At 36.8% G+C, this 26,403-nt stretch overlaps 1 protein-coding gene across 1 annotated transcript; it reads right to left on the reverse strand.

Annotated features, from left to right (window-relative positions):
- Positions 1-1,249: 1,249 nt before the first annotated feature.
- On the reverse strand, positions 1,250-23,460 carry st4 (sugar transporter 4). The gene is made up of 7 exons (XM_028314213.1): positions 23,382-23,460; positions 18,018-18,197; positions 17,366-17,451; positions 9,589-9,648; positions 5,021-5,181; positions 3,663-3,838; positions 1,250-2,506 (listed from the first exon to the last, which is right to left on the reverse strand). Coding segments are annotated over exons 1-7 (1,599 nt in total). The 5' UTR covers positions 23,383-23,460; the 3' UTR covers positions 1,250-1,571.
- Positions 23,461-26,403: the final 2,943 nt, after the last annotated feature.

Below are 26,403 nucleotides of genomic sequence, written 5' to 3' on the forward strand. Positions count from 1 at the left end.
TACTATACTTACGAGCAAAAGTATGGAATCACCCCTTTGTGTTCCAAGCGATCTTAAGAACTGAATGACTAATTGTATGTATCTATGGTATCAATTTGAAGTTTATAATATCTCCTTTAAAATGGTACCATTTTTTTTTATAAATAAATAACATTTTGATGGTGATTCCATATTTTTGCTCGCGAGTGTATTTTATCATCAAAAGCTATATCACATACTTTAAAAAAAATGACACTGATCTATTCCATTCTATTAAACTATCGTTTTAGCCACTTATTTTTTTCGTTCGTTCGTTCGTTTCAGCCGAAAGACGTCCACTGCTGGACAAAGGCCTCCCCTAAGGATTTCCATACTTATTTTTTTATACAATCATAAATTTTCTTTATCTCGTTTATTATGTTTTGATTCATCATCGCCATCATTTCAACCACAGGTTTATCCACTGTTGAACATAGGCCCAATGTTTCGATTACCTAACATTTACTGTCAACGTTTAAAAATTCTTGAAGATTTATTTCATGATGAAACAATAATATTAAACAACCTTGTGTTTGAAATATATATTTCTATTGGCCTAGAAAAGTTCTTCGGGTCTGTGGTAGGGTTCGTCCATTTTAGTTTCCCGATCCATCCACGGCTTTAGTTGACTTGCGAAGGAATTGAATTAACTCGCCCCCGCCCAAGCTACCTTCGCTAAGCGCTTACTTTTTGCAATCACAAATAGAAGGCTTTGGATGACAAACTTTACGGGTAGAAAACTTCTCGCTCTTTAAGAAACTTGCCCAGCTTTGAGATTGTGATAGTATGATTAAGGTATTTAATAGAAAAGTAGGTGAACTGCATTTTGATATTGAAGAAATCGCACAAATCGAATCGTTCTATGAATGACAAGAGATTAACAACCATCAGAAATCTTGTCTAAAAAATATGTTTTTGGTGGGGAAAAAGGTAAATAAAGATAACATTTCAAAAACATTTTTACTGTACAACTTTCATAAAAATAAAATAATAAAATAAATATATTTTTAAACCTATACCTAGTAAGCCTTTTATAATAAACTAGCTGACCCGGCGAACTTTGTTCCGCCTTAATGGCAATAAATAAGCAGACTTTTTTTTAATTTCGAACGGGATAAAAAGTATCCTATGTCCTTCTCCTGGCTCTAAACTACCTCCCTGACAATTTTCAGCTAAATCGGTTCAGCCGTTCTTGAGTTATAAGCGAAGTAACTAACACGACTTTCTTTTATATATATAGATTGATCCCTATTGAACTATGACTACAGTTACTTTGGTAAATCTATAACAGCTAATATACAAATAACTTAATATTACTTTTGTTTATAAAGTAAGGATTCGAATCAAAATGGTAAAACCACCCATCTCTACATTAAGCAAAATGCTTCATTCATTTTGAACTTTAAACCTTACAGCACAACGACCGCTTTTCGCGTGGCTTTTATTTAACCTGCGCACACGCATGACGTATCAAAACAATCTGAGTAACATTCATGACAAATTAAATACTGATACATAAATTTCAATTTGATTCAAACCCTTGTTTAACGAAATCACGTCTCAGACACGCTCTCAACTTCGATCACATGTCTGTGTTTCCTTTTTTTGTGGATCCCTTCGAATTCGTTCTGGATCTCTTCTAAGCTTCGGTCTTTAGTCTCTGGTACAAAGAAGTAGACGAAGATAATACCAAGAACGCAGACAGAAGCGAAGTACCATAGCGTCCAGCCAGGTCTGACCTTCTTGACTAAAGTTTGAAACATCCTGATGACTGTGAACGCAATCAGCCAATGGCATCCAGCAGTGATGGCCGTAGCTCGTCTCGTAGCCGCCTTGGGAAAGATCTCTCTCAGCATCAACCAAGGTATGGGTCCTACACCAGCAGCGTACACGCTTACAAACATGCAAAGCGCAAACAAAGGTATCACTGTACTGCAGTCCATGATCTGGGTCATTTGCAAGTGGTAGTACATCGCTAGGCTGCCTAAACTCAGAGCCATCAAAGAGAAGGAGAACAGCAGAAGAACGCGTCGTCTGACAGTCTTCAGGAGCATAGTGGAGAAGTAGGTCGATGACACTAAGCAGAAACCAAGGATGATGGCCGCTCCGGGCAGATTCTGGGAGATTTGGAAGGCGTTGAAGATGTATTGAGCGTAGAACAGAACAGCGTATATTCCGCTCATCTGCTGGAAGATCATGAGGCCGAAAGAGACGATAAGCGCTTTCGCTGTTATTTTTGTAGTAAGCAGTTCTTTAAAAGTGACTTTCAACTTGCCGAAGTTTCTCACATTCTCCTTCAATTCCTTGATTTCGGCATCAATGTTGTTGTCTATTCCTCTGAAGTACCGTAAAGCGGCTTTAGCTTCGTGGTACTTTCCTTGGGACATCAGGTAGGCAGGAGACTCGGGGAGGAAGATGAAAGCAATGAAGAATGCAATCGGTACCGTGGCGCATAAGAACGAAAGCCAGGCTATACTGGCGACCATGCCTGTAACAATGAATCACAAGATAAGGCTAAAAGACGCAGAAGAAAATAGAAATCCCATCAAAAACAATACTTGTCAAAAAAACCAAGTCACGCAACTCAGTTGTTCTACGTTAAAAAGTTGTGAGATCCATGTAATACCAAGTCCAGGCCAGGAAATCTTTAACGTTTTACATAAATATATTGACTTGGCCATCGCATTAAATAATTTAATTTACACGTGTTTTCATGCGATGGCCAAGTCAATATATTTATGTAAAACGTTAAAGATTTCCTGGCCTGGACTTGGTATTACATGGATCTCACAACTTTTTACCGTAGAACAACTGAGTTGCGAGACTTGGTTTTTTTGACAAGTATTGTTTTTGATGGGATCTCATTTCTTTTTGTATTTTGTAGACAGCAGTTATGTATCTAGAAAACTGGACCGAAATTGAAAAATTTTACTCGACTTGGCGGTTGCACTACCGTGCCCCCAAATATTTTAGTTTTTCCTTGATTCATACACCAAACACTACTTATATTCCAAATTTGAAGCTTCTAGGTCTGCTAGAAGTGCCTTAGAGTTTTGATGATCGGTGAGTCAGTGAGTGAGTCAGTGAGTCAGTGAGTCAGTCAGTGAGTGACAAAATTAAGTAACTTTGACCCGTTATAATTCTTAAACTACTGGTTCAAATTGAATGAAATTTTAAATATACCGTGTCTTTACAATGCCTGCATAGCTAATGAAAATTCAGCCTTCTAGTTTTATCCACAACGAAGTTACAGGCGGTCGAAAATGGCCTGAATTGCTTCGAGAAAATGATGGTACGGCCGTGCCGCTTTTTTGCTCGACTTGGTGGGGGCACTGCCGTGCCCCCAGATTAAGTACACCAATTATGCTCTGTTGTTATACCTACTCCTCTTTTGTTTTTTCAATTAATAGGTAGGATGCCACATTAAGGCTCAGATTCAGATAAAACTACAGACTAAGTCGAACGATAGATCAATCGACCTAAAAGTTTGTATGTAGTCTGCTGTATCTTAATAGTAATTGGGGCTTTCCCAAAATGACGATTTTTTTCAATAGATTTTATTCTATTGATTTTTGTCATTTTAGTTTGACTTGCTGATACATGTATTTTATAAGTTCTCTAATAAATATTCGTCTTGTACTCACCAACGACATAGCCAAAAAAGACTCCACATGCCAGGTTGACGTGGTAGAAGTTAGCCAAGGTTGGCAGTAAGTTCTTCTCAGCTATATCCTCCACGTAGGGCGGGATTCCAACGCTGAACGCACCAACAGCTATTCCGCCGACAAAACGCCCCACGTACAACCCGTAGACGTTTGGACTGAGGACAAAATAATGACGTTTGGACTGAGGACAAAATAATGACGTTTGGACTGAGGACAAAATAATGACGTTTGGACTGTGGACAAAATAATGACGTTTGGACTGAGGACAAAATAATGACGTTTGGACTGAGGACAAAATAATGATGTTTGGACTGAGGACAAATGAATTAATTTAGCTTTGTTTTCTTTGTTACAGATGCAGCACGCTGCTTTTGGGGTAAGTTTAATTTTGTAATAAGTAAAGTATTGATATTGAGCGCACAATGGCCAAATCAAGAGGCTTGTGCGGTACCGATTGTTCTGCTTAACTAATTATAGTGATGATAAGTTATAGTTTAATTTGACCCAAGGGTTGTGTCCTTTATTTTATTTTTATTTAAATAGGTCACCAACAAGTTTACACTAAATTAGATCAAAATCTTGTCTAAAAAAATCCTGTTTCAGTTCGGGAATATACACAAAATCAGCGGGTTTTTGGCTTTGAACTACTAAGTTTTAAAGCCTTCTGAATGTTTTTAACTGTATATTTTGTAAGTTTATAATGACACCACTGCTATCAAAATCGTGGCCAAGCTCCAGTTTGATAGCTTTGAGCTTGATTTAAAAAGTTCAGCAGCATGCAACGGCGGTGAAATATGGGTAAAACCTGTATAAAGTTTACATCTTTGAAATTTCGCTATCAAGCAGGAAATCTTTTAACGTAAAATGTAAGTTACAAAATGTATTTTCCATCCGCTACATTTTTTAATCTAGATCATTGGAAAAGCTGTAGCTTGAATAAGGTCGTTGAGTTATTCGTTTTATACACGGGTGCTTTAAAAATTATATTGAAACGTAGCTACAACGACTGACGTTATCTTGTCCAAACTTGAAAGTTTCAATCGATATTGACGCCCGCTTTCTGCTAATCCCATAGAAAAATTTTCCGAATTATACTTTTTTCGTGGATTTTTTTAACACTTACGAACCTATTTAATTTTTACACTAGAGATACCTTGGTATAGCACGTCGGTCTAATGTCGTGTCGTCGTACTATTTTTTGCCAATCGGCTGCTGTTTCGTGACGGAGATTGAACTCGGGACCCTCAACGGCAATTTGAAACCAACACCGTCGTTTGATTGGCTTTGTATTTAAAGTATCAAGGTTTTAAAATAAATAGCAACAAAAAGGTCCTTACCTAGAAGCGACTAACAGCCAAGACACCAGCAAGGGTAGTGCTAGATACAACAGGGTCTTCTTTCGCCCAAAGTGTTGCGAGACGATGCCAGTAGGGATGGCTCCGAAGACCGCCCCGCAGCACAGAAGCGACGCCGCCCATGACGCTTCTGGTGCTGTCAGCTGTGAAAAGAACAGCAGTTTATGTGATATGTCAATCGTCTAGGCCAGGGGTCTCCAAACTAAGGCCCGCGGCCATATCCGGCCCGCCACTGCCATCTATCAGGCCCGCGACAGCTTAAGACTAAGCCTATATTTTAATTCTTGGGCAGAAAAATTAAAATTGTTATGGCCCTTGCAACATACCGAAAAAAAATAATATTATGGCTCAAGGCTTCAAAGTTTTTAATTACATGGCCTAGACCAGGGGGTCTATCTAGGTCATGTGATTCGGGCAGAGCAGAATACTAGGTCCCGTCTTTCGATGGGTTTCTTATGAGTCGACTGAGGGATAACATCTGATCTTCCCAGTAGTATGAGTAGTAGTAGCATAGTACTTGCAGTAGAAACCAAATGAGCAGATAAATCAAATACTTATTTGCCGATTACTTGGCAATGGTTAAATTAGGCTCTTTCGACCCTTAGATCATGGGTTCGAGGCTATGGTAGGACACAAATAGAAAATTATCTTTGTCATCATCATTTCAGCCATAGGACGTCCACTGCTGAACATAGGCCTCCCCCAATGCTTTCCATGTTGATCGATTGGTAGCGGCCTATCTTTTTCTTACGTTTGTCTTATTAGGACATGATATTACCTCCTACGTTGCACTCAGCAATTTTTTGCAAATTGACACTTTTTAAGATACATGATCTGAGAACCTCCAACGACATGTATAGACGGGTTTTAGTAAATAATTTCTAATGGAGCTGCAACGTTACAATAGGCTTTAATATGTCCGTCTGAAAATAATTTTGATTCAGACGGCTCATGTAGTGTAGAACTGTAGACTGACATCAGGATTTCCAATTAATCTCTTTGTACCCTTTAGGAATCGAATCCAAAATCCAAATCTTTCAATACTAATCCCCGAAGGCATATCAGTTATTCATATTATAAGCCCACGCGCAAAGACTCGACCTTTTCGTTGGGGTTATCTCAAAAAGAAAATGTATTCAGAGAAACATTTTAAACAAAACATCTATTTAATCCTCCGATGCTTTCGATCACAGTGACAGTCAGAGATGTCCATTAGACTCGATGGAACATCTTATTTTGAGATTATTAAATGTAGTATAATAAATAATATTTCAATTTATTACTTTTACCTTCTGTCAAAAAGTACAATAAATATTTTACAGGCCTCTGCAATAAGTCTGAACTGAATCTAATAAACCTAATTTGTATCCATTCATCAGTTTTGTACCTGCGATACAAGCTATACGTATTTAATGCCTAGGCCGCTAGAAATATGAATTGTTAAAACTCCATTGTAGGTGGTCTATGGTATAACAAGTTGAAACAAATTAAAAAAATCGAGGTTGGTTCAGTACGGTTAAGTATTATGAACGAACATGGGCCTCCCCCAATCATTTCCATAGTGACCAGTGTGCTTACCATGAGGTTACGTTAGGTATGCTCGCAACTGCTTAAAAAATGACATTAACGCCCGTATTCACAAACATTACTATGAGGTCTCATAGTGCGCGTAGACGCACAGGGTGACACACGAACCAATCACAGAGCTCTATTCAACGCTGTGCGTTCGATTTGCTGCTTCACTTAAGCAAGTATCGTTTGTGAATACGGGCATATGACATATTGCGCAGCGCCCCTAGCGGCTACTTTCAAGAAATAATATCTTCATAGATTTTTTTGACGTACTCGATAGCGAGCACACCTAAAGTAAACTCATGGTAAACACACTGTTAGTAGATTTTATGTCGACATAAATTTTATCGATATTTACCATAACTAGTTATGGACACAGATAGCAAAAACATTATGAAATATGTTTGATCCCAAATCTTTGACGTCTCCCTTTGAACGTCGACCTTTGCTCGCCCGGGCACTGAACCTTGGCATGTAGGGCATCGAGACGGACCCAGACATCAATATAAAGAGGCAAATCTCGGAGTTAGGGCACTGGTTCTCAACTTTAATAATGGTATCGCCCAAAGGGTGGCAAAGTTCATTCAAAATATTTTTGAAATTCCAAAACCATCGTTATAATTTATAATCACAATTTAGTGATGATTTTCATAAACTTAGAGAGGAGCTATCTGATGATGATGATGATGAGAGCTACCGCCCATTAACATTAGTAACACCAGTCGGTAATTAAGGAGATATTGATATCTACTCAAACTAGATAGTGAACTTTAAAATTAAAGTTTTCCATAACAATGTTCTGAGGAGTGCCTGTGTGTGTATGTAATTAATTTAGTAGTGCCTAAATTACATTTTGAAGCACCTGCTACCTACCTCATAATGAAATTATGTACCTACAGTAAAGTTAGTACCAAAAAAATTAAGTACATTAAAATAAAATAAAAATACACGTATAATCTTAAAACGATTTGTATTGCGATTCAGTCTCAAAGTTTGAATTCAGTAAAGACAGTCCATGCTGGCACCCGTCGCATCCAGAGTCCGGTTTAGCTTTGCAAATGCCTCCCTTGCATGGGAACTCCCCTTTCCTGGGAAACTCTGGAGGGTCATCAGGTACGAAGGGTTGAGGAGCACATGATACCAGATAAAGGGACGCGACGCTGACGATAAGGATGACCTAAAACAATTAGAAATATTTACACGAAGTTTTATACTTACTTATTAAAATAACACTGAGCAAACAAAGGGAAATGTTAATATCAATTTTAATCAACTTATTGCGTTTCATGATATTACACAGGTGTTATAGAACACAAATAAGTTATTCAATTTCATCGCTCATCGTTGTTTTATCAATTTGCGATCGAAAGTTATGAAACACAAAATTTTCTGTAATTTAAAATGATACCAAATATAATCACAATAATGAGAGGTTTTTCTCAGAATTAAATGTTAACCTATCCAATGATAATGACACATTTTTTCCAGAGATAAAAGTAAACAGTTACAGTAACAAAAACAATTAATAAAAAATACTTTTAACTTACCCACACGTTCATGATGCCGGCTGTGTGTGTACCACAACGCGGTCGCGCGGTTATATACGCGCTGTGTACCGTACCCGACACAGATCAACTTTTGGTGCCGTTATATTATTCGTTTTAGGGATGAGTAATCATTGGTTAAAATTGACATTGTTTTTTAAAACAGTATACAGTAGCTTCTGTGACGAAGTAACCTACGTAGATCTCGGTCGTTCACAAAAAGTTTTTTTAGATTCTTGCCGAATAATACAAATACTTTTTCATTTTTTGTTAGATCCAATCTTTGTATTAAAATTTATTAACTAAATACAATAAATAGAATGAAAACGTTGTAAACACAGACAACTTAAGTATATTTTAGGAGGGTAATGGTGATTAACTACTCAAGGTTTTTCTCGGAAACACTTGCGAATTACCTACACTCTTGTTCCCAGTATGTAAATGCAACAAGAATAAAACTCAAGTTGAAACCAAAATTATCTTACTACTAAACTCCCACCACTAGTTGTTGTATGTCTATCAATTTCTGCGTATTTATATTACTCATACAGTTTCTGCTGTGGGTCAGGGTAATCGATTCACTTCGCATTTGTTCGTTGAAAATAAGATTTTGTAGCAAACCTTATTTATAATTTAATTGGAAATAAGTAAATAAACATCACCGCGATAGATTTCAAATAAAATGCAGATCAAAGTCCGCAATTCGATTTCAATTCCTGTACCTATTTATAAAGAAGTATCTCGTTTCGTTCAATAAAAAAAGCTGTAATAATGAATCAAAGACCCTATAAATAAAATTATTATTATGTTATGGAAGCCTAACTCATGTTACAAAATACTCTAATAGTTTTATAATATTTTGGCTATTTTTTTTTACTTGGACGTAGTTTGAGAACCAGTGAAACTTAATTCCAACTTTGCGCGATCTTACTTGTAATTTCAACAAATAAGAGCTCATGGTAGTAAGTTATCAATCAAGAAAGCTCCAATTTGTTTGATATCTCATTTATTTTCTTTATAATACTAATAACATAACAAAACTGGGCTTTATCATTAGGTCATATAGTCTCCACTGCAGGAACACGACTCTTTCTAATTGACTAAAGGAAAATGGAGTATTAGGCCTAAACTCCCTACACTGGCCAGAGGTGGAATTGTGTAAAGCAATCTTTATCATTTGACAGTTCATAACGTACGATAAAGTCAGTTAAACAAAGCGTTTGACAGAATAATCTTACGTTATGAACTGTCAAATTATTACGATTGCTTTACACAATTCCACCTCTGATTTCCATTAAATTCGATGATGATTCCACCTCTGATTTCGCGTCGCCTGCTGGTGCTGCGTTTACCTATTTGGCTTCTTACTTGTACTTTTAATATTACCTACTGTCAAATAGTTACAGTAATATAGTAGCAGTATAAAGTCCTCACCTCAAGCCGTGGGTGCGTGCCGCTGGAGGTGTCGTTCGTCTGTGCCACACCTGGCATCAGCTGTAACAACGGAATTACAATGTCAACTGGGTGTAACAATTGAATCCTGGAATTAGGATGTGGCTCTATCATATTATAATGGGCAGTTGACCCCATTAGGAATTTCAAGACATAACTTGTTAGGCTGAGTCGCACCATCTTACTGTAACTTTAACAAACGTCAAAAATCTGTCAAACTTCATATAAAATACTCCGGTTATTGTTATAGTTACGGCTAAAGTAAGTTGGTACAACTCAGCCTTAAAGACAATTTATAAATAGCTCTGAAAACTGATACAAAACTCGCGTTTTGCCATAAAAATTCTATGGAGAAACGTATTTTGACGGCTCATAAAAGTAAGTGAATTAAACTATGTACCCTACAAAAAAAATCAAAAACATAGTTTTCAGTCTCGATGGTGGAGATTTATGGAAAAAACAATTTATATATTTGATGTTCCAAGCAATACAAATAGCCTTGTACAACACACAAAGATATAAAAGTCGTAATATGAAACAAATCCAAATAAATTACACGTTCAGTCTGCGTCTTAAGGCTTAGCTAATGTTTCAAAAAACGTTCTGCTGACTTTCAGATCTAAGCAAAAACGAACTGTCAATTACTGAAAAGCACTTGAAATATCGTGAATCCAGTGTTCACATATTTTTTTGGATAAGCCCTCTCGTCTAGAAAAACTGAGAAAATTATGTTCAACCTCACTTTCAGGCTCACTAAATTGATATCTAGATATTTTCTTTTTAACGTAATGTTGTATTACAAAGTACTAATTTTAAGTTGAATTAGTTCTTTATTATAATCGTTACTAGCTTTCCGCCCGCGGCTTCGCCCGCGTTGAATTTTGGTTGTCACAGAAAACCTTTACTAAGTAACTCCTGTAAACTATCCTATGTCCTTTCCCGGGACTCAAACTATCTCTATGCCAAATTTTATCAAAATTGGTTCAGTGGTTTAGGCGTGAAAGCAAGACAGACAGACAGAGTTACTTTCGCATTTATGATATTAGTATAGATTGAGATGGTTCATTTAGATACGTAATACCTACTAGTTAAAAAATATATGTAGTATCAACGATAAAAAATTTAGGTGACATTCAATAAATGTAATAACAGTAGGTACTCAAGGCGTATTCAACAAAAATAATATCTTTATTTTTTTATAATAAAGGTAGACAATACAAAATTATAATACATTCCATTATTTGAAATGTAAACAATGTCTCCAATATCTTTTATGAATATTACAAAATTACTACGCATTTTAACCAAATGCTAGCTTTCACGATGAACCCATAGTTATTCATGAATTTTATAAAACCAGCGCTGCGTAGTTTAACCAAATTTCCAATTCACGAAGTTACGAAGCACCACAAAGTACTAATACCATTGTCTATTAGAATGTAACTTTTATTAACCAAATAGTCGTATAAAGCAAATGAACAGTTGAAAATGAAATATTCAAGCTAGCAATCGCGCCGTTGGTCATATCGCATGTTTACTAAAACTTTCATATCGGGGCGAACCCAATAATCCGGGCGAGTTAGGGAGGCGACATTAGTGCGATATTTGTTATGTAGGTCAACATTTTTTTTAAGATTTTTAAATAATACTTAGTCCGTGGATTCGGTACTAAGTACAATAGTCCAGCGGCGCGAGGTTGGAACTCGGGCGAACTTGGATCTCGAGTCGGCCAGTCCAACACCTTCACCGTCTAAAGTCCTGCTGACGTTTTTTTTTTCGTTATCGTTGCTACAAAAACTAATGTAACTATAACAGAAAAGTAATGAACAATGAATATTTTCACCTTTTGCCCACATGACGACAGTGAAACGGCCATGGGCCATACATTTTGTTTAAGGTGTAGAGTTAGGAACTTGACGCTACATGAGATCTGAAAACGTTTTCACAGTGCAAGTCATACGGTTCGTCTTGAAAACGTGACTTTTTTATGAGATATATCATAAGACTTAATTGATAATGAGACTAAAGTACAACTTTAAACATTTACTTTCTTTGTCCCAATAAAACATTTTTTTTAAATAAGGCTTCTCAAAAGTGCTAGCCTACTATACCTACGACTTCAATCGCACTCGTGCGGCGAGCCTTAGGCACAACAACTGAGCCCGAGGCGCAATTATGCCACCTGCATTGCGCTTTCAGTAACTTTGAGTTATTTTTGCGGTCGCCAAAACTCTTTAATACTTTATTGTCGAGACCGAGGACACATGTTGTAGCCTTGATATTTACGCCCAGAAACTTCGGGAATTTATGTACCACTTAAGAAGTATATTTAAACTTTGAGTTACTCAAAACGAGAGGATGTCGTGCACGGAATATAGTAATTAAAATCGTAATCTCTTACATCGCAGTTCTTAGTTATACAAGTGGTTATAATTCAGTTACGTTACGTGCGAGAGAATAAAAATAAAAAGTTAACTTAATCATAGTGACACAAAACAAAATAGTGAGTGAGTTTCTTGCGCTGCTTCTTTTCAGCACTGGCCCATTTATTGTCCCGAAGCAGTGGTAGGGTTAATACTGGGACATGTAAAAATGTTTTTTAAAAGCCTATTTGCAAAAATAAAATGAGTTTTCTGAGTTTTTTTTAACCCGGCAGATATTGTCCACAGATTACTTACGTCATTTTTACTGTCAACAATTTACACGTAAAGTGTGGTAAGATTTATTTATTTATTTTAAATTTGCCATTTACATTTATTTGGTCAATATTATGGTACAGTGTTAATTGATCAAAGCAGTCTCTTGTAAAGCAAATCGTACCCGAATCAGTAAATCTTTTCTGGTCAAATCAATCTTGTTTTGTTATAGGTAACGTTCGTTCGTTCGTTCTTTCAGCCAAATGACGTCCACTGCTGGACAAAGGCCTCCCCCAAAGATTTCCATAACGACCTGTCCTGTGCTTCTCGCATCCAGGCTCTTCCCGCGACCTTCACCAGATCGTCGGTCCACCTAGTGGGAGGCCTGCCCACGCTACATCTTGGCCCGCGGTCGCTACTCGAGAGCTTTTCTGCCCCAACGGCCATCGTCTCTACGAGCTATGTGCCCCGTGCACTGCCACATGATTTTAGCAATTCTGCGAGCTATGTCGGTCACGTTGGTTCACCTGGTAATGGTAACGTTAAGGTAACGTAACTTCTACCAGTATCAGTCCCAGTAGTGAAACAAGTACATTGCCGCGTACTTGCAAACACGTAATTGCCAACCCGATACAAACTTCCAGCCTGTTTGTCTACTTAGAGTTGCGATGTCTGCGAAGAGTAATTAGCCTTATATGGAAGTTCCTTTGACTAATAATAGCTCAAAAAGAACAGACGCTATATTATGATTTTTGACCTTTCTATTAGTTGTACTTAAATGTGTGCTTTTTTGTTTTTTTTTTTACATTCTGCTGTAACATTGGCCGCAAATACTTTTTACTCGATTGCACCAGAAGGAGGATTGTTTTTCGGGGGAAGACTTGATCAATTTCAGTTTGAGAAGAGCCGTAATTTCGGTCATTGGATAGTATAATATTTTCACAAAAATAATACATGTAATAGTCTATTTCTTTTTTTTAAATGCAACATTTCTTTATCAGAGTCAAATAGTAGAAAACGAATCATCATGTTTCTCGCTAATAAGCTTCATGATTCAGAATAAATTTGCTTTCTCCTCAGACAAGTTACAGAACGTGACAGTTGTAATTCTGAAATCACTGCGCTTCGGCATTTTTTGCATATAATTACGTACGTTTAATTACTTCGCTCCATGAAGCCATTTCGAAATAAAAAATGACACGTTTTTGTAACTTGTCTGCTCTTGCTATACTACGCCTTGTCGGCAAGTTGGTACCAAGTCTAATATCCGCCAGTTTCAGCTGTATTCATATTTATGGGACATTTTATTTGCGGCCAGAAATGTGCCACTTTATTGGGATACTATGAATTTGGTTTTACTAAGAAAATATTTCGGTATTTTTGTTTTCTCGTTCAAAACAACAAAAGAATGGATAATAAAGTATTGTAGAATTAACTTCTACAAACTTTCTTATTTATTAACTTCATTGTAAGATCTTGCAATTTATGAAAGGCCTATTCTTAACACTGAATGATTGATTAGGTAATTTTGTTGCGTCCAAATATTTCAACGAAAAACTTTTGAAGTCTTCGGGTTCAAAATCGTGAAATTTGAATTGAAAACAAAAGATTTCGCAGAATTTTTGGATGGAATTTAATTTAAAACAAACTTGTAGGCGAGTTGTACTTAAGACTCATTAACTGCTGGCTTTTGTATCTTCGCCTGGGGTATGCAGACGGGCGTTTGAAACGCTGATATGGTATCATTAACGTTAATTTATTATTCATGTAAGTACTCAAATAAAATTATTCTATTCTATTAATCAGATCTGAGGATTGTGATGTGACGCTAAACTTGGTCACTTTTTTGCTAAGTTCATGTAAATATCGAATGACAATCTGAGCAGTTAAAAGTTCTTCGTTCGACTCGTGCTGCTCAAATTTTGCTGATCCATCTCTACGTGATAACACGTGGATGATCTTAACAGTCTTATGTAAGTCGAAGCACAGAATAATAATAAGTACTACGTACGGAAGTTTTACTTCGCGAAGGTATTTAAAAAAATGTATGCTCAATGTCATTAACAATATGGTGTAATTTAGCCTGTCTCTAGAGTCAAGCACTATTTTGTTGACAAACGTCAGTGATCGGCACTGCGCCGAAGCTATAGGGCTGACTTCGGTAAAATGATGTGACGTGAGGTGCCAAACTGCGGAAAATGGCGGAAGAAATACAAATTATCATGAATAATATTAACTACTTATTTACCTCTCAGTGTCTTGAGGCAACTTAAAAAAATACATTCTGTGTTTTTATTATTATTTAGGCAGTTAAATACTGCACAGTACCTAACTGCAAGGATATTATTTATTATTTATTTATTATGTGAGGCCTTGTCCTGTAGGTGGGCCATCGTGCGTGTTTTGTTTTCGATGTAAACTCGCGGAGATGAACAGGCCTGGTCGAAGGCAGTTAGACTGTACATTTCTGTTGCATAACTTAACCTTATAAGATGAGATGACACAGCATTTATTGTGATGGTTCACGCACTTCATAAGAAAATAATTTCCAGGACACTTTTCACGCTGCGATATTTTTTTTAATTGCTTCCACTAGGAATCAAACTCGGAGCCTCTGGCCCTGAGACTGATGGTCACCACTAAGCCGTCGTTTTATCGTTACTCCCTCATTATAATAACACTTACCCGCCCGTCTGTACCGCCCCGACAAAGTGCGGACAAGGCCTAACCGCCAGCTTAATTTATCGGCGAGTCCTAATGAAAACATTATTTATGAACGGCCCAAGCTCGCGCGTACACTCCACGGCGTAAGTGATGTAATTTCCTTTGCGTGTAAGGGCGCGTCCCGGCAATGGGAGCTCGTGAGACCAAGACGTGCGTTAGATAGGGTGGTATTTTGCTACCAATTCAAACTCGGTTTGCAGCGCCAAGTGTATTATTGGTAGACTCATGCCCGTTTTACCATCAATCCCTATTTTTAAGTGAAAGTGCTTTTTAAAAGCCTACTTGCATAAATAAATTAGTTTTATGAGTTTTTTTTTTACTCCTATGAAAACAAAATTCCTGTTATGTGTTACCATAAGGGGTCATTTAAAAATTAGAGATTGATGGTGACAACGGGCATCACTCCTTCAAAATGTGTAGGCAAGGAAGTGATATGGTGTTGCGTATTGTACAAATTGCACAAATCTTACAATAACCACCGGGCTATTTAAATACCGATTTAGCCAAGATTTGGAAATTCTCGTTGCGGGTCCAATGACAGTTCAACTATGCTTAACTTTCCTCTAGGACAAACTTGACCTTCACTGGTTGGGTTTATATTAGCGGTCAAGCTGTAGATCCTGGCTACACAGGAGTTGCAGCGGTGGGAACGAGAGGTGGAAATAAGTAGTCCCGTTTAGCTTTTTTCATTTCATCATTATCAACATTTCAGTCATAGGACGTCCACTGCTGAACATAGGCCTTCCCCAATGCTTTCCATGTTTTTCATTTGATTGAGTAAAAAAATGAATTAATATAGGTAGAATTTTTTTCTTTCTTCATTACTATTTAGTTGGTGTCTGAGGAAACGAAGCCTGAGCCACTCAGCTGGTCTCACAAAATCCACTACTATTTATTTACTTCAAAGAAAGCCTGCAAATATTGTATGACGTAACTCAGTTGCGCACGGAAGCACCGACGCCGTGTTATAAAATATAAAAGCTGAAACTAAAAGCATGTATCTTCTTTGTACATTTTTGAGCCACCAAGCGCCTCTGTTAATGTGGACTTGTACCAAAAAAGCAACATAAAGCATTGCGAAGAGGTTTTGCTCATGTTAGTAAGAACTTAGTAAAAGATTAGAACCAAAAGAGTTTTTAATTCAACTCCATGCAATCATTTAAATAGTTTAATGCCCGTTTTCACCATCAATCCCTAAGTTTTAAGTGACCCCTATGGTAACCTTTTTTCATAGGAGTCATTTAAAAATTAGGGATTAATGGTGAAAACGGGCAAACTAACACCCGTATTCACAAACATTACTATGAGGTCTCACAGTGCGCGTAGACGCACAGGGTGACAAACGAACCAATCACAGAGCTCTATTCAACGCTGTGCGTTCGATTTGCTGCTTCACTTAGGCAAGTATCGTTTGTTAATACGGGTTTTAGTCTTTTTGCCACTCATATTTACTAAAATAATTGTCAGAAAAACTTTAAAGCACTCTTATCTGACCCAAACTTTTGACCATTTTAGAGTGACGGCGCAACATTTCCAAAAATATTTCCATTCATCTGTGTTTCAAACAGAATAAAATATTACAGAATCTTTTTTCATGAAAAAATACGGGTTTTTATTCAAACATACTGTACCTATTACCACAGAATTATAAATCGCCGAAACAACTCTTTCGTGGGAGAGAAGGTGGATTATTTTAGGGCGCCGAAACTGGAGTACCTAACCTAACATTATTATTTAACTTTTTTATTTACGTTACTTTGATGGTTTGCAAATAACTTTTAAACAAATTTACTATCGCTCGTAGCAGTAACTTTGATTTACCTCCCAAAATTCTAAATTAATAAGGTTCAGATTGCGCTAATTTTCTTTTTAATAATGAATGGACCTATTCAAATGTATGCCCTTGATATCTTAGGTACGTATGATAGCACATCAAGCTTAACACTGTGGCATCTTATGCAGTTGGAATAGACGCCATGCTGTAACAATTTATCAGCCTGAAATACTGTTGTCTTTATTTACCACTAGCTTTCCGCCCCCGGCTTCGCCCGCGTGGTATTTTGTCTGTCACAGAAAAACTTTATCGCGCGCGTCCCTGTTTCAAAAACCGGGATATAAACTATCCTATGTCCTTTCCCGGGACTCAAACTATCTCTATGCCAAATTTCATCAAAATCGGTTCAGTGGTTTAGGCGTGAAAGCGAGACAGACAGACAGTTATTTTCGCATTTATAATATTATAGTATAGTATAGATCTATGAAAACTAGCAGACTATTGCGACTTTAGGCTCTCACTTGACTCTCTCTCTCGGATCTTTTAGCTTGTTCTACGTTCAAATCAGGCTTTACGTTCGCATAGCTCTCTCTAACGTTTGATTGGTGAATAGACTAAAACTTACGTCAGAAGAGAACAGAGGATGTAGTAGAGGAAGCCCCGAAGAAGACCACGCGATGCAAGCACCGGCCGCAAACGCGCCAAGATTCACTGGAAATAATAATTAAGTTTTATATTTTCAATTGTATACCTCTTGCATAAAGTGTGTCGCTAACTAACTATGCTGGCGCATCGACCTAAGTTAGTCTTGTCCTCCAACTATAAGGCTAAAAACTCATGGCGCGATTTTCACCCGCGCCCGCGGCGGTTGCGGGCCCGCAGCTTCTGTAGAATGCAGAAGAGAACTTATGTAAAAACTAATGCACAACGACGTCCCACGCTGCGTTTTCCGGTACGCGGCCTCCACTCCAGAACCTTGCTGCCCCATCAGCCGTCAGTTCTGCGTACTATGTGCCCTGCCCATTGCCACTTCAGCTTGCTAATCCGTCGGGCTATGTCAGCGACTTTAGTTTGTTTACGGATCTCCTCATTTTTGATTCGATCTCGTAAAGAAACACCGAGCATAGCCCTCTCCATAGCACGCTGTGCAACTGTGAGCTTCTGTATAAGTATTTTCTATTACAGTAATCTAGAGCCTGTTTAAGACGAGAGCCATATACAATATGGCTCTCGTCTTAAACAGGCTCTAGATTAAGAGACAGTAAAACAACACCTACCTATACCCGCAGCGATATACTGTGTAGTGATCCCAGAGGTATCCTTCTTGATGTCAGGCACCGTCTCGATCCTCTGCAGGATCCGGCGGTGGCCATTCCTGGAGTCAGGGTCAAACTTCTCCTCGTCGCCGCATTGTGACGCGCCCGCCTCCACGTCCGGAGTCGTGGGTGACTCGCTCACTGTGAACAACGAAAGTACATTAGGTTCTAGAATTTTCCTTTGTCTAAATGTTCTCGAATGGCGACCACGGCCTCAGGCCTCCCCAATATGCTCGGCCAGCGCTGTGCCATGAGAAGTGTAAGCTCTGGTAAATAAGAGACAGTCCTTATCCTGTAGTAGGGACTAAATGACTTGTGTGTGTAAATACAGATCTAGACACATAAACGTGAATCCATTAATTAACGAAGTGGTCACTTCAAGTAACTGCTTTCCAGTTACTAACATATTTTTATAAAAAACATTCAATTCTTTTATTGTTGCAAAAACTAAGTTACACATGAACAAGATGGCAAATCGTTTAACTTAATGCTGTCCACCAAACTATCTCTAAGTAACATGCTATTCGCAAATGCCTTTTTCGCTCGGCATCACAAAGCATACTACACTGCCCAATGAAAAAAACTTGAAAGCTGGTAGAATCCTAAGCATCCTGCACTAGCTTTGAAACTGGACATGTAACTAACTTTAAAAGGAGAGGCCATTAAAATCTAAGCTCTACGAGTACACTAAAAAAAGCTGAATGAAGTTAAAACAAGAGCTTCCTCGTTGTGGAAAAAAAAAAAAAAAAAAAAAAAAAAAAAAACTGAAAAAAACTTCTCAAGCAATCTTTTCACATCCCAGTCTGCAAACTCTATCAATGAAAATCCATACATTTCAATGATTTGTCTGCCTTACTGCCAAGTTCTAATGTGACTGCAGACTTCAGCAATAAACAGACAAACAAATTTACTTTATCACATTGTTATTGCTAGTAAGACAAAGTACTTAATCAGTTGTTTTATTGCCGTTCCCAAATCATAACTTCTCCTGCATCCGTCGGTGATAATTGCCTGTTCGGAAACTTGTGCTTCCGCCCTACTTTACTCGAACTTAGTTATAACCATAGTGGAAGGAAAATCAGTGCTTTCTATCCGATAACAATAGAATAAATTAAGTTATTATCCAATGAGTTCATTGGACGCGTTTAGTCATAAGTTCCCAAAAACTTACTATTGTTTTTGATACAGATATTTATTTACTTTGTCCTAATTTTACAACATTTATAAATGATGTGGCTTTGTTTATTTTGGCACTAGATAAACAAATAAAAATGTCCAAAATAATATTTCTATTATTTATTAAATGATTGTATTGTTTGATAAATCTTTTCCACACCTATATCTATTTACAACACAATCTAAAAACTTCATTTCGTATCATTCTGCTTATACTAAAACTTTTATTATATTTGTATAGAGAACAATAGTGTCTCAAGAGGATTTTCGACACTATTATGAAATATGTAATAAATAAATAAATTCCCACTTACGGGTACTATGGCTTACAATATCAATGTAAAAAAAGCTCTATCCAAGCCTACTGCTTCACTGGTCCATTATGATAATATTACATAATTAATTTCTCCTCCCAGATTATATCAGTATGTCACATACACATGTTTCGCAATCGCTCCTATCTCCTTTGTTTATGGATCGTAAAATTTTATTTATAAGTTATCGAGAGAAAAATATTCTTATCAATAAGTTAGAGCGAGCCCTCAGTGATAATGATAACGCTTGCTTTTATTTTCGTCTCAATAAATGAGTTACATAATTCATACTTATCACTGGAGCATGCAAGCTTCGATGTTTTTAATTTAAGTGACAACCAGCTATTAAAGACCCCCTCATGTACTATATCGAACTACGGGTTGCATACTTAGGCTGAGTTGCACCACCAAACTTTGACCGTAACTATGACGATAACCGGTGTCTTTTGTATGGAGTTTGACAGATTTTTAACGTTTGTCAAAGTTAAAGTAAAATGGTGCAACCCAGCCTTAGTGTTCAAGTTACGTACAGAGGAAAGTTTGGTTCAAAGGACAGGCTGCTAAATTGGACCACCTCAATATTTAGTGGATTAATCTTTAAATTGCTGCAACGGTGACACACGTTAGTTTTTGCTTATTACTGTGTTGCCACTTAAACAATATACGAAATATGAATGTGGTACAATAGCAGCCAGTAGAATATACCAGACTCCCCCTATACATAATATAGGCAAAATGATTCGAAAAAATATACCTCCCAAAATAATTGAACAATTTCAATTAAATATTTCAGTGTCATTAAGTATTGTCGGAAAGATGCAAACTAGCCTCAGTTTCATTTGAATTTTAATTTTCTTGAAAATACGTTCCATTCACTGGGGAATTTATAAAATTCCTGGAAAAGAATCTCCTCTTCCTCTAACACTCGGGAACAGAAAAGTACTTAGTTCCAGAAATAACTTTCATTATGTAGGTACACTACATGCAGTATTAAATATTCAGTAACTATTTAATACAAAGACATTTATTTGCAAAGTATAGGTTGATACAGATAGTATTGTAAATACAAAGTGCTCTATTCTGCTAAAACACATTAACATGCAAATTTTTTTCCAGAAATTCCTGAACACTGTAAAATAAATACTGCACTTAGTGTACTTACATGATGATTGAGTAACTTCTAAGATTATACTGAAACAATGTGTTAATTCTAACTGAAAATACTTTTGAGACAATTAAAATAAACTTAGCTCAGTTTTCGAGACAAATATGTTTACCTCTTACCTTAATGAGTACCTCTTGCTACTCAAATATCAAGTTAATGTAATCTCGTAAGCAAGTTAAAGCTACATTATGGATTAGGCGCCTTACACCGACTCAGGTGTTATACACGTCTTAGCAATTAACATATCTAGTCATTAACAGCTTCGTAGTGTACAGCATTATGTACCGTTAGGATATTGCGTTAAAATAATTACATTAGTATTTTAGGTGTAATCAAACCCTTAACATGGAACTATACCCATATAACCTACTAGCTTTCCTACCGCGGCTTCGCCCGCGTGGAATTTTGAAAACCTTACTGCGCGCGTCCCTTTTCAAAAACCAGGATAAAAACGATATGTCCTTTCCCAGGACTCAAACTATCTCTATTCCAAATTTTATCAAAAACAGTTCAGTGGTTTAGACGTGAAAGCAAGACAGACACAGAGTTACTTTCGCATTTATAATATTAGTTTGAATGTTCTGAAAGTTTGAAGGAACAAAACTCTGAAACGGAGAAAATGAGGTTTCAGCTAGAAACAAAAGATTCATAAATCATGATTTAATCTTTCATGGATACAGAAATTAGAACAAATCAGACTGCGATATCTAACTACGACGTAACTGCGCCCATATTATTAGTATTATTATTGCGCTTAAGTTTTACCATAATTAGGTACCTCTTGTCAGTATCTATTTACATTAACATTAATAAAGAAATAAAAATACACCAAGTAACTCCAAATTGTCTGACTGTAAAAATTGCGTAGGTACATTATAATGGAATGATTGCGATTGAATTGTCAAGAGAGAAAGCTCAGAGAGATCAGATCAAGATTTTCAATACAGAAAATGTCGTTTTTCCCCGAAGAATTAAACTAGAACAGAAGTCCCTAAGGCCTTATCCATATTTTCGAGTCTATTTCACTGCATCTTTCCATCTCGTTGAGAGTGATAGAGACAGACTGATCCAAAAATATTAAGACGTATCTGGACCTCTTACTCTTAAGACGAGCTGTTCATTAACTATAGTACAGTAAATAAAGAATAAGTTGTTATTTTGATTGTTTAATTAAGTGCCTTAATGAATAAGAAAAAAATATGTTTTGACTTGAATGAATTTGTTTACAATCACTTTGATTACTGACCTGACTAAATGTAAACATTTCTTAATACTGATTATAATTTACCTACTACGAAATATTGAGATTCTTTTATCTTTCGAATATAAAAATGTTTCGGGATATTACCTACAGACGACTGTAGGTACCTGGTTATTGAAAATTATGATTTAATAACAATATAAAGTATTAGCTTTCCGCCCGCGTGGAAAACTTTATCGTGCGCGTCCCTGTTTCAAAAACCGGGATAAAAACTATCCTATGTCCTTTCGCGGGACTCAAACTATCTCTATGCTATAATTTCATCAAAATCGCTTCAGTGGTTTAGGCGTGAAAGCAAGACAGACAGACAGAGTTACTTTCGCATTTATAATGTTAGTATAGACTAGTATAGATTACTATCTACTGTTTTTTAAAAGAGGTTACAATTTTTTTCACAAGTTTTACTCTGGTAAAACTTGTGAAAAAACCTAACTTTTCAGTCGCGATAGGATAGTAAGGCTAATCTTTCAATCCCATCGTACTCTCCGAAACAACACAATATTTTCTTTTTATGCAATATAATTTTATTTCAATAATGTGGGATTACTAGTTTCGTGTTTAATTTGGTCTTAAAACCAATGAAGTGATAGAATTTAAATAAGTTTGATAATAAATATCGTTAGCCTTGGGCATATCAATCGTTTGATATTTTTATATAAACAGAAACAGCCGACCTTGGTACTGATATCAAAGCTGAGGGACCTGAGGGTGTCGACTCCGCAAATCGATATCAATTAGTCGATAGTACATCGACTCTGTCCGTCTCTACCTATTACTCTTAAAGTTGTTCATTGATGAGTGAGTGAGATGGGCAGAAAGTCATTTTTAAAAAGTTTTGTAGAAAAAGGTTCATAGTTTGAAAAAGAAAATGATAAGTCCATTCAAGAAAATTTCAAGATGAAGTTAGTTCACGAAATATCGTCAAAAAGCATAATCTTTGTTATGGCGGACAATAGCAATTAAACATAAATTATGAATAATACATAAACATTTTAAAGTAAAAACGCTTGTGCTCATATAAACATTGTCAAGCTCAGGTTCGCAACCTGTAACCGGATTTGATGAAATAAGCTATACGTAACATTTTCCCTGAAGGTACTGGAAAATTGCGCGAACTATTAGTAAAATTGATATCTTTAAAGTGTTAGTATATTGTAATCTTTTTAAAACGATCTCAATACCACTTAAATGTTGAAAATAATGATGTAAGATTTGTCGCTCTTGAAATCGATAAAACAGAGTTCGACTAAAACTAAACCAACAAAAACATCCTAATCTTAATACCTAATGTTCTATTAACCTATTTATAACGATGTCATCAAAATAGACCAAAGCAAAAATAATTTTAGTCCACTTATCACTTAGTACTAAATGCCTTTTGGTATAAAAATATGAATGAAAACACCTACTTGCAATCCAGGTGTGGTGGGAACACAACAGAAGCAAACTTCAGTTAAGGGCGGCGGTGGCGCGACTAACTGGCCGATTGCGCGGCAGTTCAAAAATAACGACGCAGGCGCCGCCAACCGTGGGCCGCTGCGATTGAGTTTAATTGGAAGTTATAATACGCATGTTAGTAAATAAAGTAAGTTAATGATTTAGTGAACACTAAGGCTTGTTTTTATTATCTTTTTAGTTCATTTTTACGCAGTTGGGTTTTTGTTTATTCAATAATAATTTTATTTTAATCTTTTTAGTTAAATAACATAAATTTTTGTAAGCTACTTAAAAAGGCCTTTATTTTGATACTCCACTCGATAGACTGAGAAAATAAAAAATTTTTTGAAGACATTATGGCGCCTAAAATCCGCCATTTTGTTTTTTTTTTTTTTTCAATTTTAATGTAGTCACTCTCACGATTAAGACAAATCTAACAACACCTCTCACGCTAAATTCGGTTGTAGGCCGTGCCAAAGAAATATACATACATACATACATACACTCGAAAAACATAACCCTCCTTCTGGCGCAGTCGGGTAAAAATTATCAGATCATTCAGTCTACATTACAGGTGTACATGGCTTTCTCTCCAATTCACCAGAAGCAAAATGTGACCATTAAATTGGTCTCTCGGGTTGAGGAGGAAACTAATCATACAACAAATGTATCTCCTTCTACAAGTTAAATTAACGCGTACTTACTCTATTTACTTATGTATGAGTAGAAGAAATTATGTAATCGTGCATATTTTTTTATATTTACATTTATTTATAAGAAAACACTCGGAGACATACAAAAAGGTATGTTCATGCACACACATCATCATCATCATCATCTCAGCCATAGGACGTCCACTGCTGAACATAGGCCTCCCCCAATTCTTTCCATGTTACCCAGTTGGTAGCGGCCTGCGTCCAGCGCTTTCCTGCTACCTTTATGATGTCTTCGGTCCAGCTTGTGGGTGGACGTCCCACGCTGCGTTTTCTGGTACGCGGCCTCCATTTCAGAACCTTGATGCCCCATCGGCCGTCAGTTCTGCGTACTTGCACACACACACAAATACAAAAAGGTTCAATCTACGAGTACTTGTCTCATAGATATAATGGAGAGTCATTCATAAAAGAAGTATGAATTTGGGATGAATCCCGTTATAATTAATATTACAAGTCTCTATTCTTGCTTTCATTGAGCCAGTATTTTGGTACAGTCTAATTTGCTTAAAATAGTTTAATTATACGTTATATTATTATAAAAAGATAGACAGGAGGCTTGATTCCACCGCTGACAGAAATTACTACGATTTTGAATTGCTGTTGTGGTTAACTAATCATTTCAAGTCCCTTTCATAAAAGTTAACTTTTCTTTTAAAGACACAATTCTAGCACGGAAAAAAATTCCATAATAAAGACACTTATTACGGTAAAGAAATATATTATAATATTAATCGGAAAAGGCTCCTACTTGGTAAAATAACGAACCGTTACTATGCGATCGGTCCTGCTGCTTCCATTTCTGTTTGCGCTCTAAGGGTTGATGTTTTACGCAAGAAATCGGTTCAAAATTTATCGAGCCGAATAGAAATGTAAATACATATATTTCAAGGGTTCAAATAATTTGATGCAAAGTAAATAACTGGATGCCGAGCGCTGGAGCGAGATCTATCTTGGGTTGTTGTTCCAGTATAAGTATACATAATTGTCTAAGTCTTGAATATCACATAAATATTTATAACTATGTATATTTTAAAGTCTGAAACCCTTGAAAAAGAGGCTGACATAGTGACTGAGTTGCTTGCGCTGCTTCTTCTCAGCACTGGCCCATTTATTGTCCTGAAGCAGTGGTAGGGTTGATACTGGGACATGCGAAAGTTCTTGATAAAAGCCAACTTGCATAAATAAATTAGTTTTATGATGTTATCGTGGGCTTGGTAACTGTTTAGCCAAGAAAACGTCTGTTAAAATAGGTGGTTAACCCATCATTCGATAATGCCGATATACAATTGCTCTTAACAAAAAATTGGCTAAAAGTTGTTTTACACGTTCCAGTCAGGTAGCTTGGTGAATCCACTGACACAATAATAAATTAAAAAAATTAATCTATCATCAGCCTAAGACAAGCTATCAGCGTTCAATAAGGAAATATAGACTTTCTCCTTATTCAACACAGTACATATTATGAAGAAAGCCATCTCTGATTAATCAGATTTCTGATTGGTTAGATTTAGAGTAGGCGCACACCGTTGATTTTTAGTTGGCCGATAGTTGTGCCCGATTTTAATTTGTATGAAGAATCGGCCAAATCGAATCGGCGTAGTGTGCGCACTCCCATACATGCCCATACTGATCAACTGCCCGACTAAACTATCGGCCGATGAAAAATCAACGGTGTGCGCCTACTCTTAAAGATTTAGAACTGTCACAAGCTTAGGCCTATTCTGAGACGTTCATAATATTTAAGTTAGCTTTGCAAACAAACTGAAGTTAAACAACGAAGCTAAAGTAAACCAAAACGTGGTCATATCACACACAAAATTACACGGTTCAGACAATTTTCTTGTGTATTTAGTGTAAATACAGATGGGTATTTAAACTCGAGAAGTTACGAGCTTCAAATTCAAAGTTGGTCGGAAAGCTAGCTTAATATGATTGTGTTAAGGTTCGGACAAACCAACGCGATCACAGCGCGATCAGCCGGCGTGCAGCGATGGCGATCAATGCATTTAGGTCTGGTCGCCATCGCTGCACGCCGGCTGATCGCGCTGTGATCGCGTTGGTTTGTCCGAACCCTTACGAGAGGGTTCGTCACAATAGTCCATCGGCGACACCGACGCTATTGGACTTTCTTCGTTTAATAAATAAACTAGGTATACCTCAACAAACATTATTGGCGAAATAAAAGATCATAGACCTCACTGGCTCGGACAAATCTTATACAGGCAGAACTGCATCTATGGTGCGACGTAAAACTTGGCTGACGGCCAGGCGTACTCTC

Source organism: Ostrinia furnacalis, unplaced genomic scaffold, assembly GCF_004193835.3.
Source record: "Ostrinia furnacalis isolate ACB-3 unplaced genomic scaffold, ASM419383v2 OfSCF4630, whole genome shotgun sequence".
NCBI classification, from domain to species: Eukaryota; Metazoa; Arthropoda; class Insecta; order Lepidoptera; family Crambidae; genus Ostrinia; species Ostrinia furnacalis.

Bases quoted from the DNA above. Each gene is read 5' to 3' on its own strand.
- st4 (XM_028314213.1), bottom strand. The intron at 17,452-18,017 runs GTAGGTGTTGTT...TATTATTTCCAG, and splicing joins GTATATCGCTGCGGGTATAG to TGAATCTTGGCGCGTTTGCG. The intron at 5,182-9,588 runs GTGAGGACTTTA...TTCTTTTCACAG, and splicing joins GCACGCACCCACGGCTTGAG to CTGACAGCACCAGAAGCGTC.